Source organism: Schistocerca piceifrons, chromosome 3, assembly GCF_021461385.2.
Source record: "Schistocerca piceifrons isolate TAMUIC-IGC-003096 chromosome 3, iqSchPice1.1, whole genome shotgun sequence".
Taxonomy (NCBI): Eukaryota; Metazoa; Arthropoda; class Insecta; order Orthoptera; family Acrididae; genus Schistocerca; species Schistocerca piceifrons.
Genome location: NC_060140.1, coordinates 952,156,462 through 952,173,610, shown reverse-complemented (window position 1 = coordinate 952,173,610; position 17,149 = coordinate 952,156,462). Strand labels below are relative to the sequence as shown.

The 17,149-nt window shown below is 38.4% G+C and overlaps 1 protein-coding gene across 1 annotated transcript in view; it reads right to left on the bottom strand.

Annotated features, from left to right (window-relative positions):
- Positions 1 to 17,149, bottom strand: part of LOC124789262 (intraflagellar transport protein 172 homolog) — a 282,278-nt gene that overhangs the window by 193,459 nt on the left and 71,670 nt on the right. The window contains exons 3-4 of the mRNA XM_047256559.1: positions 11,253 to 11,396; positions 11,059 to 11,171 (exon numbers count right to left, since the gene is read on the bottom strand). Coding sequence (XP_047112515.1) covers positions 11,059 to 11,171; positions 11,253 to 11,396 — 257 coding nt within the window. The remainder of the gene's footprint in view (positions 1 to 11,058; positions 11,172 to 11,252; positions 11,397 to 17,149) is intronic.

Sequence of the window (17,149 nt, the reverse complement as noted above, 5' to 3'; positions counted from 1 at the left end):
TATTAGAATATCTTGTGCAGAGAAAAGAAGATTACACGATATAGCAAAGACACAGAACATGCCTCATGAATTTCATTTGTACCTGAAGAATTACAAGAGGATCCTCAAAAATGTTGTAAGGAAAGCTAAAACAATAGCAAATGACAAATACATTGAAAACTCAAAAAACAAGTCTAAAGCTATATGGGAAGTTATAAAAAATCAAACAAGTGAAACTAAACAATATAAAAATGTGAACTTATGTTATGAAGGACAAATGATTTCTTGCCCAACAGAAATTGCAGGGACCTTCAACAAATATTTTGCAAACGTAAGTGAAGAGTTGGTGAGTGGACTGGAAGAACACAACAAAATATCACCTCCAACATGCAATAGTGTGAGAAATGTGTCTACATCTTTGTTCCTTTCACCCACAAATTCTGAAGAAATTTTATCAGTTATAAAAACCTTGAAAACAGGCTACTCATGTGGAATTGATGGAATACCAGATGCAATTATTAAAAAATGCTGTCTTGCCTTAGCTGAACCCTTGACACATTTGTGCAACAGCTCACTGGCATCAGGAACCTTCCCTTCATGCTTAAAAACAGCAAAGCTGAAACCACTGTTCAAAAAAGGAAATCCAGAATGTGTTTCAAATTATAGACCCTACTGCCTGTATTTTCTAAGATTTTAGAAAAAGTTTTTTATAAGAGATTGTCTGATTTCCTAAATAAAAATAAGATTCTCTCTCCTTCACAGCATGGCTTCAGGAAAGGCTATTCAACTGAAAGTGCAATATTTGAATTTCTTAATGAAATCTATACTAAACTGGATGCAGGTGAGTTTGTGACAGGCATATGTCTTGATTTATCTAAAGCTTTTGACGTCATTGACCATAGTGCCCTACTGCAGAAGCTTGACCAGTTAGGAATTAGAGGTATATCCAATGAGTGGCTCAAGACATACCCATGTGGTCGCAAACAGGTGGTTGAAGTGCAATATACTGACCATAACAAAATCAGCTACTACTATTCAGGATATGAAAATGTGAAATATGGTGTCCCTCAAGGATCAGTATTAGGACCCATTCTGTTTCTCCTCTATGTCAATGATCTTATGTACAACAAGTATTGCCAAACTACCCTCCAATTTGCAGATGATACAAGCTTCCTTATTAGTGGTAAAACAGAAGAAAACTTAAAGACTCCGCTATCCAAACAATGAACAGTGTAGAACAGTGGTTCAGCTACAACAAGCTAATTATAAACAAAGAAAAGACAGTAGCACTGAATTTCTATAATGTAAAAGGAAGACACCACCCAAACATAGAAATAGAACTTAGGGACAGAGTTCTTGAAAGTGTTGACAGCACTAAATTTCTGGGACTCTGGCTCCAGAACAACACAAAATGGGCGGTACATATTGAATATTTGCAAAGAAAACTAAGCAAAACCTGTTACATGATACGGATCTTAAAAACTTGTTGCAGCAAAGCCAGCCTGTTAAATGTATACTACTCCTATGTGCATTCTGTAATTAAATATGGCATAATCTTCTGGGGCAATACAACAACAAATATTAAACTTTTCAGGATGCAAAAGAGAACACTAAGAATTATTGAAGGGGTAAACAATACAAAATCGTGCAGACCCATATTCAAAAAACTGTCAGTTCTTCCTCTTCCTTGCATTTTTATCTATGAAACATCAGTTTTCATCAAACAATATATCAATAGACACCCAGATATCTTAATAAAAAATGAAAATATACATGCACACAATACAAGGCAAAAATCTGACCTTCATGTGAAACGGGTGAGAACATCATTGTGCCAAAAAGGCACACTACATACTGGGATAAAGATTTTCAATAATCTACCTAAACATATTAAATCAATAGGTAAACTCTGTGGTTTTAAGGCTGAAGTAAAGGCATATTTAATTGATCATTGCTTTTACAGTCTGACAGAATATATAAAAGCCAAACAACAAAAATAAAGATGCATTATTAATATTCTAATTTGTATGTTGCCTGTAATGTTTGTTGTATTTATGAATCTGTGCTAAATTACTTCAATATCTAGTCCTTAGGATTGCAATACAAACTGTATTTTATCTTGTAAATACCTAACCATGTCCAATATCCTTGTATATATTCTATACATATAGGATTTGAAGGACTAAATAAATAAATAAATAAATAAAAATTTTCCAAACCATCTGACAGTTACAGAAACGGCGATGTTTGCTGACAACACTAGCATTTTCATAAAAGGTTACACCGAGGAAAATCTACAGCAGAGTGGCTATGGAACAATAAATGAGACAGGAAAATGGTCTAGTGATAATGCTTTGATCATAAATAAGGATAAAATGGTATTGATGAATTTCAGTAATATTAAAAGTAAAGCTAGAAGCAGAGTAAAAGCTGAGTTAGGGAACTATGTTACTGCACAAGCTCCATACATGAAATTTCTAGATATATGGGTGGATGAGCACTTGAGATGGGAAAGGCATCTAGAGGTTTTGAGTAAAAAACAAGTAAATGTTGCCATGTGCTAAGAATGCTTCAGGACTGTTGCAACACTGAATCATTGCTGTGTGCCTATTATGATTATATGAACAGTTTGCTTAGAAATGCTGTGATCTTCTGGGGAAATACAGGTATGGCAACACAAGCTTTCAGACTTCAAAAAAGGTCTATTAGAATAATGAAAGTGGTGTCATGCAGGGAAATATTTAAAGAATTTAAAATAGTGACTCTTCCTAGTTTTTACATCTATGAATGTATCTGCTTTCTGAAAACTCACCAGGAATTTTCAGCATTAAATAATCAGGTTCATAACCATGAAACAAGGAACAGAGATGATTTTCACAGACAAAGCCACAAGGGATCGCTCTACCGAAAAAGTGTAAACCACCAGCCCAAAATACCTTTTAGTGCATTGCCTGCTACAATAAAGAAAATTAAAGAATTTCATAAATTCAAGGTAGATCTTAAACAATTTCACTAACACATAAATTTTGTAACATTGAAGAATATTTGAGTATGGAAAAGTAATATTATTTATATATACTGATATAAAATATTTGTATTCATTATCCAAGTTTTAAGAAACAAACTAAATATAAGAAATTATATTGTAATTGACTACATCCATACAATGTATATTGTTAAAGGATGAATAAAGAGATTGACTGATTGTCATTGTTTGCCAAAATCTCCTGAACATTGTAGGTTACATGCAGCCATGCATTGTCATGGTTGAGTATCCGGTCATCTGCAAGCCATTTCTGTGGATGTTGTATCCCCTAAAAAAATTCTAGAACATCATAACAGAGCTCTTTATTGACATCTGAGCAGGAAGGAAAAGTTCTTTATAAACAATCCCACCATCTTGAGGCAGTTGTTTTAAGTTTCCAGGAGACTTCAACACAATATTGCTTCTGATGGTCCTGCAGCAGTTGTTTCACAAATTTCGTCAAAATCTTTCTCATGTTCGATTCTTCAGACAGGATATGTTTACTTGTACCACAACTTATTCCCAAGGCATTGCAGGGGCCTTGGATGCTCTACTACAATCAAACAGAACCAGATCCCTCACTTTCAGAACATTTTCTGTTGTGATTCCTGTTAAAGGTCAGCTGAAATGGTTGTCATCACCAGGCAATATTTTCCCAGTATTGAAATGCGTATATTAGTTGTAAGTCTGGGTCTGATCTAAAGTACTGACTTCAAAAGCTTGCTTTAACATTTGTTATGTTTCTGCAGTGGTTTTCCTAAGTTTAAAACGTAATCTTAAGCACACAAGATCCTCTTTCATGTCAGCCATCACAAGGAAGATGACAATGGAAACATGCTCACCAACAGCCAACCAGCCACTCAGCTTGCAGCCACTTACCATAATGAATCAAAGATGGGAGACACCTGGTGGTATTTCAATGTATTTATAACCATTTGTGTGCACAATTCAAATTTTGGAAACTTTTCGATACCACTTTGTACAAACATATACAATACTGTGTACATGCTTTTTGTTCATAAATTAAGTTAATACTGTATGTATAAAAAAGGTACTGTACCACACAGTGCAATGTCAAGCAAGTGAAAACACAGTTCCTGAGCATTAAAAGAAAGACTGAAGTGCTCAAGTAGCTTGACAATAAGGAAAGTACTACAAAAGCCACTATCAGTGACTGGAAAAAAATGGAGGAAAACTGAGAGCTTCTGCAACACAACTCGTGAGCAATTTTGCAGCAGTGTCACAACTACCATGTCATTGTATGATAAAACTGACGAAGCAACTTTCTTGCGGTTTGCTCAGGAAAGGAAAAATGGCATTCCTTTTGGCAGCATAGTGATTCAAGAAAATTCATTGCAGCTGAACAAACTTAGGAATTGTTTACCAACATTTACTGCCAGCAATAACTGGATAGACTGTTGGAAGAAGTGTCATGGGATATGATAATTAACAATAAGAGGACAAAAATTATCAGCTGATTTTTTCACCACAGCTAGTTTATACCACTGACGAAACAAAACTGAATTGAATTTTAAAGCCTTCCCTATAAAAACTCTTTCTTCGAAAGTAAATTCCATTTAAAATGATTAAACAATGCCTTACTGTTTAAAGTCTGTAGCAGCGTTGTGCCAGTTAACAAATTATCCCCAATGGTAAATGGAAAATCTGCAAAACCACAATCCCTAAAAGACATGAATATGAAGGCTCTCCCTGCTTATTACAAAAATCAAAGTAAAGCATTGATGAGTGGTGTTCTGTTTATTGAGTGGTTCGAGAAACAAATAGTTCCCTCTGTTAGAAGATTCAATACAGAAAATGGATTTCCATCTCGAGCTCTACTTTTGACTGACAATGCTCCCTCTCGTCCTTCAGAGTGGAGACTTCCAAGCATTTTATGCCGCCAAATGTAACATCTATATCGCAAGCAATGGCTCAGGCTGTGTTACAAAACCTCAACTGGTTTACAGAAATAAGCTTCTATGATTTCTAATTGAAAGAGAGGACTGTTTCATCTTAGACAAAATGAAAGACACAACAATAAATGACACCATGTACTGGCTATCTAAAGCTTGGGACAATTTGAACAAACATTTAATACAAACATCGTGAAAGAAAGAAACTGTGGCCAAGTCTTGTATTTAAACAGGTAATATACATGGAGAAGAAAAAATAGATCCCAGGTTTCAAAAATACATTTTTTCTCAGATAAAAATACACTTTTTTCCACGTGAAGATACATTTTTTTCATGTTAAGTGACAATATACTTTTCCATGTAGCTGTAAAACTTACAAATCCTTTCATTGGTAAAGGCAGTATATACTAGCATACAACTTTCTGGCACTTTAGGAAATGAAACCCAGCAATAAACAATGCATTTTGGAAAGACTCAGATGCATGGCAACATGTACACTGCATAATTTCGTATTTTGGAAGTATAAATAGGAATTCCACTTTTATCAGCCAATCATAGCTCATGTTACATGATTTACCAGCCAATGACAGCAGATATTAACATTATGGGACTTGTGGTAATGCCAGCCAACAGCAACAACATTGTTAAGTAGTGGGTACACACAGATAAGAAACATAAACTGTTTAATTTAATATACATTCAGAACAGCTACACAACAAGCTTTCACCTGCAATACTGGTTGCCAAAATTTTTTTCCTGTTTTTTTTTTCCAAGAGCACAGCATAAACTGCAGCAGCTGAATATTTCTGACAAGCACAAATATAAATTTCACTGTTGTGCACCAAAAATTTTCTGGGTCACCCCACTGAATAAATGTTCTCACAAACACTTCAACTTTTCCATTTAAAAAAAGCCAGTTATGTGTGAAATTCCTAAAGAAATTACCTTGCACTTTACTTGAAGGATAATTATACTTTTCACAATTGTTACTGCATAATTTGTAACCTATAAAAGAACTAAAATAATATGAAAAACTAACCTTGAAGCTTGGTCTTTTTTTAGCATATTACTCTTTAAGATATATTAAACACAAATATGCCAGTAAGTACTACATAATGGCACAAATGGCTGGTCTTCTGGGCCTTAAATATTTCTAAGTGGATGGTCCTTAAAGTGTTAAGTCTTGAAATAGAGTCAAATTCTCCATAATTTAAGAAATCAATTGCACATTCTCACACATAACACAATTCATCTTGCGTAAAAGGAAATTTACTTCAAAAATAACTGTTCTCAAACCACCCATTGCAATATTTTCCCACGACCTGTTATAAATATAAACACTTGTGACATCATGCTTACTGAAAGCAGTTTGGTATGAAGTATTGTACAGTCTTTGTCCTAAAGCCTTTGACACATTTCACTGTCGGCAGTTTCTTTTTTTTTTTTTTTTTTGTAAATGGCACATTTTCTTTACAAATAAAATTTTATTTTGGTATATTCTCTCACTTATGTTTTCTGGCAGCAATATTATTCTGTAGTTGCATGACAATGTAAAATTATTTGTTACAGTTTCAGTTCTTACCAGCCAACACTACAAAAATTCAACTGAAAACTAAAACAATGAAAAATTCCTGGACTTCTAAAAATTCCGCCAAGTTTTTCCCGGATGAAAAAATTCCCAGGTTTTTTCCACATTTACTGGTTGTTCAGAGGTGATACACCCTGCTGAAGAAACCTGATCCATTCTGGCAGCATCAGATAATAATGATATCCATCAGCTTTTTCAAGAAGTCTGGGAGTTTGTAGATTCAGGGCAAAATTGCCTTCCCTCTCTTACACCTTGAAGCTCTCAGGTTTTCAAATCTCATCTGATGTAGTCCCCAACGATCAGTTTTTCCTTCTCATTCCTTCCGGTAAGTCTTCCCTGACCCGGTGTTCTGGGTGACTTTCCTAAAATCTACCCCTTTACCTACACCTCTCAAGTCCTTTGCCTTCATCCATCTTCCTTCCCTTTCAACCCTTCTGCCTGATAAAGAAGCCACTGGCTCTGAAAGCTTGCCTAATTATGACTTTCATTTGTGTGTGTGTTCTGTTGCCACTAGGTGAGTAGATTTTTTATCCATCCAGTTAAGTTACTTTGCTAAATATTGATTTATTATTAAATATCTGCACATCAATAAGCTAGCAGCCTGTGTATCCCCCTTAGAGCCAAAAATGCAAGGAAAGTGATGCATGTTCAAGATTGCCAATGACCACTTTGCTAATGATGGTAACAGCATGTAAGTGACACAATAAAAGGTGTCCATGGGTCTGTTGTTCGATTTTGTCACATACTGCATTTGTCTGGAACACTTCATGTCAACTTCCCGTTTTTTTCATTCCTCCAAATGCCAGCGACCTAGCAGTTACAGTGCCAAAACTGTGTGATGAAGTCAAACATTGCAGTTTCTGTTTGTAGTGCCGAGTGACAATTCCATCAGCATTTCCCCTCAGACGTCTCCATCCACTGCAATGGCCAATTATTAGGTTTTTGTTCATCATTTTCAGCAATTGAAGAGTACTCCATCAGAAATCTTGTTATTCTAGTCACCCCCACTCCCCCTCCAATGCAATAAGACTTCTTTGTGCCAACAGCACTTGATTCACACTGTCAAAGATAAAGACTGCACATGATGAAAGCTCAAAAACTAGTAAGATTCCTTCACGCACTGAAAGTACAATTATGTTAATTTCAAAAGAACAGTTTCAAATATTTAATGAAAATTGTGATAAAAATATAATGTAAAATGAAAATATCAGGACTTGATATTGCCATTTCAATATTGATATATCGTGGAAAATATGAAGCCGGTATATATCGATATCTTCGGAAAAAAATATTGATATTTTATCAACAACCCTAGTCCAGAAAAAATACTGATAGTTTATCAACAACCCTAGTCCAGAATCAACCTGATGACAACAATGAAGATGAAGATATTGTGTCATGTTCTGACGCTGCAGAAGCCCTTGAACTGACATTATACTACGTAGAGCAGCACGTAGTTGCCATACCAACTGATGTGATGTTCATGCGATGCTGGCACAATATTACATCATCAAGAAAGTTCAGTTCTTTATGGCAAAAGACTATAGATTTTGCAAGTTACTGTAAGTGATAACTGCAGTACAGTTTCATAAATATGTGATCTACTGTAGTTACCAGTGCAATAAATGTTTGGCTCCAATAAATTGCATTTCAGTAATGAGTTGTTCAGTTGTAGAGCATCATAGAATCCTTGATTGACATTAAAAATAACCTTCTTGTTTATTTTTTCCTCCATCCCAGATTTTGTTCACATTACGCATTCATATGTAAATACGGCTACATGCTGAACAGCAACATTTTTTTTTCTTTTCTTTTTGCATCCAGAAGGTAGAAACATACAATTACTGTGTCTACAACTAGATCAGAATAACAAAATGATTTATGTCATGCTGTTTACAAGAACACTAACTTAGGAACAACCAGCCAGAGAATGTGTTTTGTCACACGCATTCTGTTCCATTCACAATTATCAATCACTTTGCTACTGCATGTGCAGCCAGTAATGTAACAGCTGTGATCCCTTTTTTTCTTTTTTTCCCCTTCTACTTCTCCCCCCTCCCCTACTCTGTACAGCGAGTTTCTTTTGTGCTACCAGCTGGAGAATGTTTGAAGTTTGTGGTGGAAGTGTTCAGACAAGTGTGGTCACTAAACAGAATATTTGGCATTCTGCTCACCTCATGTTTTGCATGGTCAGGCATGTGAGAGTGTGGTGTGGGAATACGAGGGCCGTTCAGAAAGTAACCTCCGGTTGATTTAAAAAAATACACCAAGTTAAATAAAAATATTTTAATATATACATCTTACAACTACATCTTTGCACTATTTTTCTACATAGTTTCCATAGCGATTGAGGCACTTATCGTATCTCTTCACAAGCTTTGAAATTCCTTCTGCATAAAAATCACCCGCTTGTGCCTGGAGCCAGCCTGTGACCGCATCTTTGAGCTCTTCGTCGTCATCAAACCGCTGTGACCCGAGCCATTTCTTCAAATGCATGAAGAGGTGATAATCACTTGGCGCCAGGTCTGGGCTGTAAGGTGGATGGTTGATAACGTCCCACTTGAAGGACTCAAGAAGGGCCGTTGTTCTGCGAGCAGAGTGAGGACGGGCGTTATCGTGCAAAAAAACGATACCGGAAGTCAGCATACCACAGCGTTTGTTCTGTATAGCCCGTCGTAACTTTTTTATTGTTTCACAGTACACGTCTTGATTAATGGTCGTACCACGTTCCATGAATTCAACCAACAACACCCCTTTGGCATCCCAAAACACCATTGCCATCAGTTTTCTGGCAGAAAAATCTTGCGAGGCTTTTCTTGGTTTGGTAGGCGAATTTGAATGTGCCCACATCTTTGATTGTTCTTTTGTCTCAGGGTTCACGTACTTAATCCAGGTTTCGTCACCGGTAACGATTCTGTTTAACAATGGTTCTCCTTCGTCCTCATAACGTGACAGAAAGTCTAATGCAGAGGCCATTCTTTGAGTTTTGTGGTGGTCGGTAAGAATTTTGGGCACCCATCGTGCACAGAACTTACGGTAACCCAATCTTGCTGTCACTATCTCGTACAAGAGAGTCTTAGAAATCTGTGGAAAACCAGTAGACAACTCCGACATTGAGAAACGTCGATTTTCACGAACTTTTGCATCAACTGTCTGAACGAGTTCGTCAGTCACCAATGATGGTCTACCACTCCTCTCTTCATCATGAATGTTTTCTCGTCCACTTTTAAATAAGCGTACCCATTCACGGACAACTCCTTCACTCATAACTCTTGGTCCGTACACGGCACAAAGCTCACGATGAATAGCTGCTGCAGAATATCCTTTGGCTGTAAAAAACCTTATGACAGCACGCACTTCACATTTGGCGGGATTTTCTATTGCAGCACACATTTCAAACTGCCACAAAAACTAAACTAGCGCAGGTACGACGTTCACTCGACCACGGCTTGATGCTGACTGACCTGTTGAGTGCGTGAACGCACAGATGGCGTCGCTACTCCCCCCACAACCCGCACTGTGACCAATCGGAGGTTACTTTCTGAACCGCCCTCGTATTTCAAGACAAGAGACTGTGATGTAAATCTACTGCTCCTAAGGGAGACAGAAAGAACAGCAGACATTTTGAAGATTTATAAAAACATTGTCGTGAAAGTTTGTATGGGAAATTACTGTTCAGGACAGGAACGGGCTGGTTCATCTAAGCTATGGTCACCTGGTAAGAAGAAGACAGAACAAGTAACAAACTTGGATTTTTTCCAACGCGATGCTGTTCATTGCCATATTTACAGATATTTCAAAAGAAAAGAACATCCAATGGTAAACAAACAGTGTGTTACTCTTTACGAGGCAGAATTATTCAGTTACAGCAAGTTTGTTAACAGTTGTCAGAGTCCCCCATTTCAGGCAGAGAAGCGATATTGCTGCATGACATTCTTGATTTTCAAGAGACGTTGTTAACCATTTGAAGACACTGTGTGATTCATATTTCCACAAGACATCTCATCTTGTCGTTAACAAACACCTATCTGCAGACAAGTAAGATGTACTACATGCACACTACAGTTTGTATTATTTTAATGCTGTTAGTTATTGTATTCACATGAAGGATTCAGATCCATTTCTTCCATAATGAATAAGCCAGTAATACATAAATCATACTGATCATTGTAAAAGACAGTTCATGTCCTTTTGCTTTTGTTGAGATATACAAATAATAGGAAATACACATGATTTTATGCAGAGGAGTTCAATCATTAGGTGACAATTCTCAAAGTGAACTCTATACTGGACTTTAACAGGAAGCATGAGGAGTGAGGAGAATGTCAGTATGGACCGACACAGCTGTTACTGCTACTGCCACACTGTAAGCGCACACAGCAGCAAACCAGCATCACCCCCTTTCACATTCAACTGCACTTTGCTGTCGATCACTTTGATATCCTGATCCAGGTGTACTACTTCCTACTACTTTCATCATTTAGCTTGACTGTGTACTTAGTAGGGCATTTCAATGCATTTAACACTGGATAGATGTTTAATGACATACTCACCAGTCTTTGCCAATCTTGTAAACAAAAATTATGTTATCAGTTTGACCAACAGCAATCTTCAAGGAATCAGGAGAAAATGCTATGCCTTTTACAACATAGCTTTTTTTCCCATACTGAAATTAAGAATAATTTGATGAAAATTTATTAATAACAATTATTTCATTCTATGACACAGTTTCATATTTCAATCTTACCTTTGAGTCAACTGGTTTTGTTGAAAATCTGTCACGTTTCACACCCTTCTCATCAAATATATGGATGAGGCGATCTGACATACAACAAGCAAATTTACTGTTGTTTGGTGCCCATGCAATGGCCAGAACCTTTGATGCACAGTTCTTCCAAACACAAAAAGAAACATTTTATTACAAAACTAAAAATGACATAAAAATCCTGTGATTTCATTATAATGCAAGTGTAATAAATCAGTATGAGAACTATAGCTTTTCCAGAGGTACCAGCAAGCAGATAGAAAACACACACACACACACACACACACACACACACACACACACACACACATACTTTCACCCAAGTACAACTCACACCTCACACACACATGGCTACTGTCTACAGCTGCTGGGGCCCAGTCAGGCTGCAGTGTCAGGCCCCAGTGGCCAGAGAAAATAGATTTGTTTGTGTGTGTGTGATACTTATGTAAGTGTGTGTGTGTGTGGGGGGGGGGGTGTTCTGTTTCAGAAGAAGGTAATTTCAGAAAAAGATCTTTTTTGCTGCAAATGTAAATATTTCACTGTGATATGCCAGTATTAACAGAGAAAAGAAGTGAATAATGAACAGGTCACTGAAGAAACCTGAAGAATTTCCTGGATTTGACAGAACTATGAGAAATAAATACACTGTTGAGACACGTAAACGAAGGAGCATAAACACAGTGCTACTAATATTTCAACATGAACCTGATCATATAGTGTGTGGATGGATATGTGCGTGTGTGCGAGTGTATACCTGTCCTTTTTTCCCCCTAAGGTAAGTCTTTCCGCTCCCGGGATTGGAATGACTCCTTACCCTCTCCCTTAAAACCCACTTCCTTTCGTCTTCCCCTCTCCTTCCCTCTTTCCTGATGAGGCAACAGTTTGTTGCGAAAGCTTGAATTTTGTGTGTATGTTTGTGTTTGTTTGTGTGTCTATCGACCTGCCAGCGCTTTTGTTCGGTAAGTCACCTCATCTTTGTTTTTATATATAATTTTTCCCACGTGGAATGTTTCCTTCCATTATATTGATCATATAGTGTAATACACTGTATGCTAGCTTGCGAGACAAGGATGTGAGATCCTGACTGAATAAGAATGACAAATTAACAGCTGTGGACTGGTGCACAAGACAGCCTGAGAGTTGTTTTTAGGCAGGTTCCCACACTCATTTAGTAAATGCTGGGCTGGTGCTAAGAGAATACAATACACAAACTGTTAAAATATGATAACACACAGAGCAAAGTATACATAGTCCACAGTGTAACATGTCAGGAAATATTCAAATTGTCAAAATGAAGAGACAGATACGTAACTTTTTTGGTACTATTTGATACAGTTTTCAGTTACAGTAGTTCATGATACGTTTTTACTAATGGTTTATGCAATACATTTAGACTTATACAGTATCAGCATTACTTTAACATATCAACAACTATAATGTCAGCATTTTTATCCATCATGCATTTGCACAATATGTCAACATACACTACTGGCCATTAAAACTGCTACACCAAGAAGAAATGCAGATGATAAATGGGTATTCATTGGACAAATATATTAGACTAGAACTGACATGTGATTACATTTTCACGCAATTTGCGTGCGTAGATCCTGAGACATCAGTACACAGGACAACCACCTCTGGCAGTAATAACGGCCTTGATACGTCTGGGCATTGAGTCAAACAGAGCTTGGATGGCGTGTACAGGTACAGCTGCCCGTGCAGCTTCAACATGATAGCACAGTTCATCACGAGTAGTGACTGGCGTATTGTGATGAGCCAGTTGCTCGGCCACCATTGACCAGATGTTTCCATTTGGTGAGAGATCTGGAGAATGTGCTGGCCAGGATAGCAGTCGAACATTTGCTGTATCCAGAAAGGCCCATACAGGACCTGCAACAAGCGGTCATGCATTATCCTGCTGAAATGTAGGGTTTTGCGGGGATCGAATAAAGGGTAGAGCCACGGGTCGTAACACATCTGAAATGTAACGTCCACTGTTCAAAGTGCCGTCAATGCGAACAAGAGGTGATCAATGTCACCCCATACCATCACGCCGGGTGATACGCCCATATGGCGATGACAAATACACGCTTCCAATGAGCGTTCACCGCGATGTCACCAAACACGGATGCGACCATCATGATAGTGGAAACAGAACCTGGATTCATCCAAAAAATGACATTTTGCATTTCGTGCACCCAGGTTCAGCGTTGAGTACACCATCGCAGGCACTCCTGTCTGTGATGCAGTGTCAAGGGTAACCGCAGCCATGGTCTCCGAGCTGATAGCCCATGCTGCTGCAAAGGTCATCCAACTGTTCATGCAGATGGTTGTTGTCTTGCAAATGTCCCCATCTGTTGACTCAGGGATCGAGACGTGGCTGCACGATCCGTTACAGCCATGAGGATAAGATGCATGTCATCTCGACTGCTAGTGATATGAGGCCATTGGGATCCAGCACGGCATTCCATATTACCCTCCTGAACCCACCGATACGTTAAACCGCAATCGCGATAGGCTACAATCCCACCTTTATCAAAGTCGGAAACGTGATGGCACGCATTTCTCCTCCTTACACAAGGCATCACAATAACGTTTCACCAGGCAACGCCAGTTAACTGCTGTTTGTGTATGAGAAATCAGTTGGAAACTTTCCTCATGTCAGCACATTGTAGGTGTCGCCACCGGCGCCAACCTTGTGTGAATGCTCTGAAAAGCTAATCATTTGCATATCACAGCAGCTTCTTCCTGTCAGTTTAATTTCGCGTCTGTAGGACATCATCTTCGTGGTGTAGCAATTTTAATGGGCAGTAGTGTAGTATTTCATAAATAAAGTTCACCACCCTATTATTTCTTTCAGAACAGTAAAGAAAAATACAAGATAAATGCAATTAAGATTTGGTTTTTCTTTTGTACACTTAATTAGGAGTATGCACATTATGTATCTCTGAAAACTTTGTTTTGAAGGTTGGATCAAAGTTTTTCTATTCAGTATTTAATTATGTAACCCCTGAATCTAACCTTAAATGTAAGAATATTATAAGGGTAGATTGCTACTCACGTTAAGATGACACCTTGAGTTGCAAACAGGCACAATGAAAAGATTATTATTCAGCAGAAGCCTTCATAAAAAAAATTTTAAAAATTAAAAAAAATACACTAAAGCAAGCACACCTCACACATGCAAGACTGCTATGTCCGGCTGCTCCAGCCCGAATACAATGGTTAGGTTGAATAAAAGCAGAAAGCAGCAATCTGGGATAGGGCAGGAAATGAAGAGGGCTAGCAGGGTACTTGTGGGGGAAAGAAGTCAGTCCTGTCTGCCAGAGCATGCACGGATTAGATGGCGGCAAAATAAGGCTGCCAGTCACAGCATCAAGAGAGTTTGTGTGAGTGAGGGGGGCAGGGGAGAGCGGAAAAGGAGTGGAGCAGAGAAGAAGAAAATACCAGTGGATGCATTGGCAGACAGCAGCATGAGAGTGAGGGGATGCGAACTGGCAGGAGGTGGTAGGACAGAGGGGGTGGAAACTGTTGGGTGAAGGGTGTGGGGACAGTAGGTTACCTAGGATTGAAGTCAAGAGTAGAGAATCTGTTCCTATCTGCGTAGATCAGAGAAGCTGGTGGTGTAGAGGAGGATCCAGATGGCTTGGGTTGTGAAGCAGCCATTAAAATCATACATGTTATGTTCAGCTGCATGTAGCACCACAGGATGGTCCACTTTGCTTTTGGCTACCGTTTGGCAGTGGCCATTCATCTTGGTGGACAGCTGATTGGTAGTCGTACCAATACAAAAAGCTGTGCAGTGGTTGCAGCAGAGGTGGTGTATGACATGGCTTGTTTTCACAGAACACTTTGGCAAAAGCTCAATGTGTAATAGTCTTTACGTTGTGCCTATCTCCAACTCAATGTGTCATCATTACAGCCTAATCTTGCCATTGTTTGATTTAAGCATAAAATTAGTTTTGTCAGTAGCACTTTATTTGAAGAAAAACAAGTCAAAATTATAAAGTAAAAATAGAATGGGCAGGTCTACAAAACGAAATGATCATATGGTATTACAGGCCGAAAGACTCTATCTGAGGTTGTCAGCTACAAGGTACAAGTCTTTCTATTGATGCTACTTAAGCGAATTGTGTATCTTTTGGGATGAAGATGAGATGAAATGATTAGGATAACACAAACGGCCAAGCCTAGAGTGAATGAAATCTTTGGCCTGGTCAGGAATCAAAATCAGTAACCCATGATCACTTTAGAAAGTTCAAAAATAAGATGGAAATTAAATTAAAATTAAAATACCACTGATAGTATTTAAATTTGTCAGCTATTTGAGGGCTTGTTCTTCTTAGTTAGTTCTTTGTGAGCAGTCCTTCAGCATAAGCTCTCTGTACTATGTAACAAAACCCATGTGCTGGTGAGTAAGCAGTCATATTAAAGTTTTAAGATATGGAATGTAAGAGTTGGCTCGGATGAGGTAAGCCAGTGTGTGAGATGACAGAAGGGCTTTCACAGTCCGTCACACACTCACCAACTTAGGGACATCCAACAGCATGTAAATGGTAGTTATTCCCAAGGAAGTTGCAGGCCAGGATGAGCTGATGGCCAGCTACAAGCATGGTTTGTTAGTATTGGAGGGAAGCGTGGAGGGTAAAAATCATAGAGGGAGACCAAGAGATGAATACACTAAACAGATTCAGAAGGATGTAGGTTACAGCAGGCACTGGGAGATGTTGCACAGGATAGAGTAGCATGGAGAGCTGCATCAAACCAGTCTCTGGACTGAAGACCACAACAACAACAACAGTTGCTACTAACCATGTAGAAGAGATGCTGAGTTGCAGATTATCACAACAAAAAGACTGTCACAAAATGAGCTTTCAGACAACAAGATCTTTGTTGGGAAAAAAAACCACACACACACACACACACACACACACACACACACACAAACGCAGCCCACACACACATGACCAAAGTCTCTGGCAGCTGAAGCCAGACTGTGCATGTGACTGTAGGCTGAGTCGCAGATAGGCGCAACAAAAAGACTGTTACAAGGTGAGCTTTCAGACAACAAAGCCTTTGTTGAAAAAAAAACACATCAAACACACACATACTCACACAAATGCAGCTCACACACACATGACCAAAGTCTCTGGCAGCTGAAGCTGATGGGCCACTTGTGGCCTGTACATGGAGTGGTTGAAGTTAGATATAGTGGGAATTAGTGAAGTTCAGTGGCAGGAGGAACAGGACTTCTGGTCACGTGAATACAGGGTTATAAATACAACCTCAAATAGGGGTAATGCAGGAGTGGGTTTAATAATGAATAAAAAAATAGGATGTGGGTAAGCTACTATGAAGAGCATAGTGAATGCATTACTATAGCCAAGATAGACATGATGCCCACACCCACCAAAGTAGAACAAGTTTATATGCCAACTAGTTCCACAGATGATGAAGATATTGACAAAATGTATGATGAGATAAATGAAATTATTCAGACAGTTGAGTGAGACAAAAATTTAATTGTGATGGGGGACTAGAATTTGGTAGGAAATCCAAACTGATCTTCACCGAGGTCGGCTTCTACCAGTTTTTCCATTCGTCTGTAAAGAATTTGCGTTAGTATTTTGCAGCTGTGCCTTATTAAACTGATAGTTCAGTAATTTTCACATCTGCCAACACCTGCTTTCTTCGGGATTGGAATTATTATATTCTTCTTGAAGTCTGAGGGCATTTTGCCTGTCTCATACATCTTCCTCACCAAGTGGCAGAGTTTTGTCAGGACTGGCTCTCCCAAGGCTGTCAGTAATTCTAATGGAATGTTGTCTACTCCCGGGGCCTCAGAAGTTTGGTCAGAATGTCAAAACATTACGTGT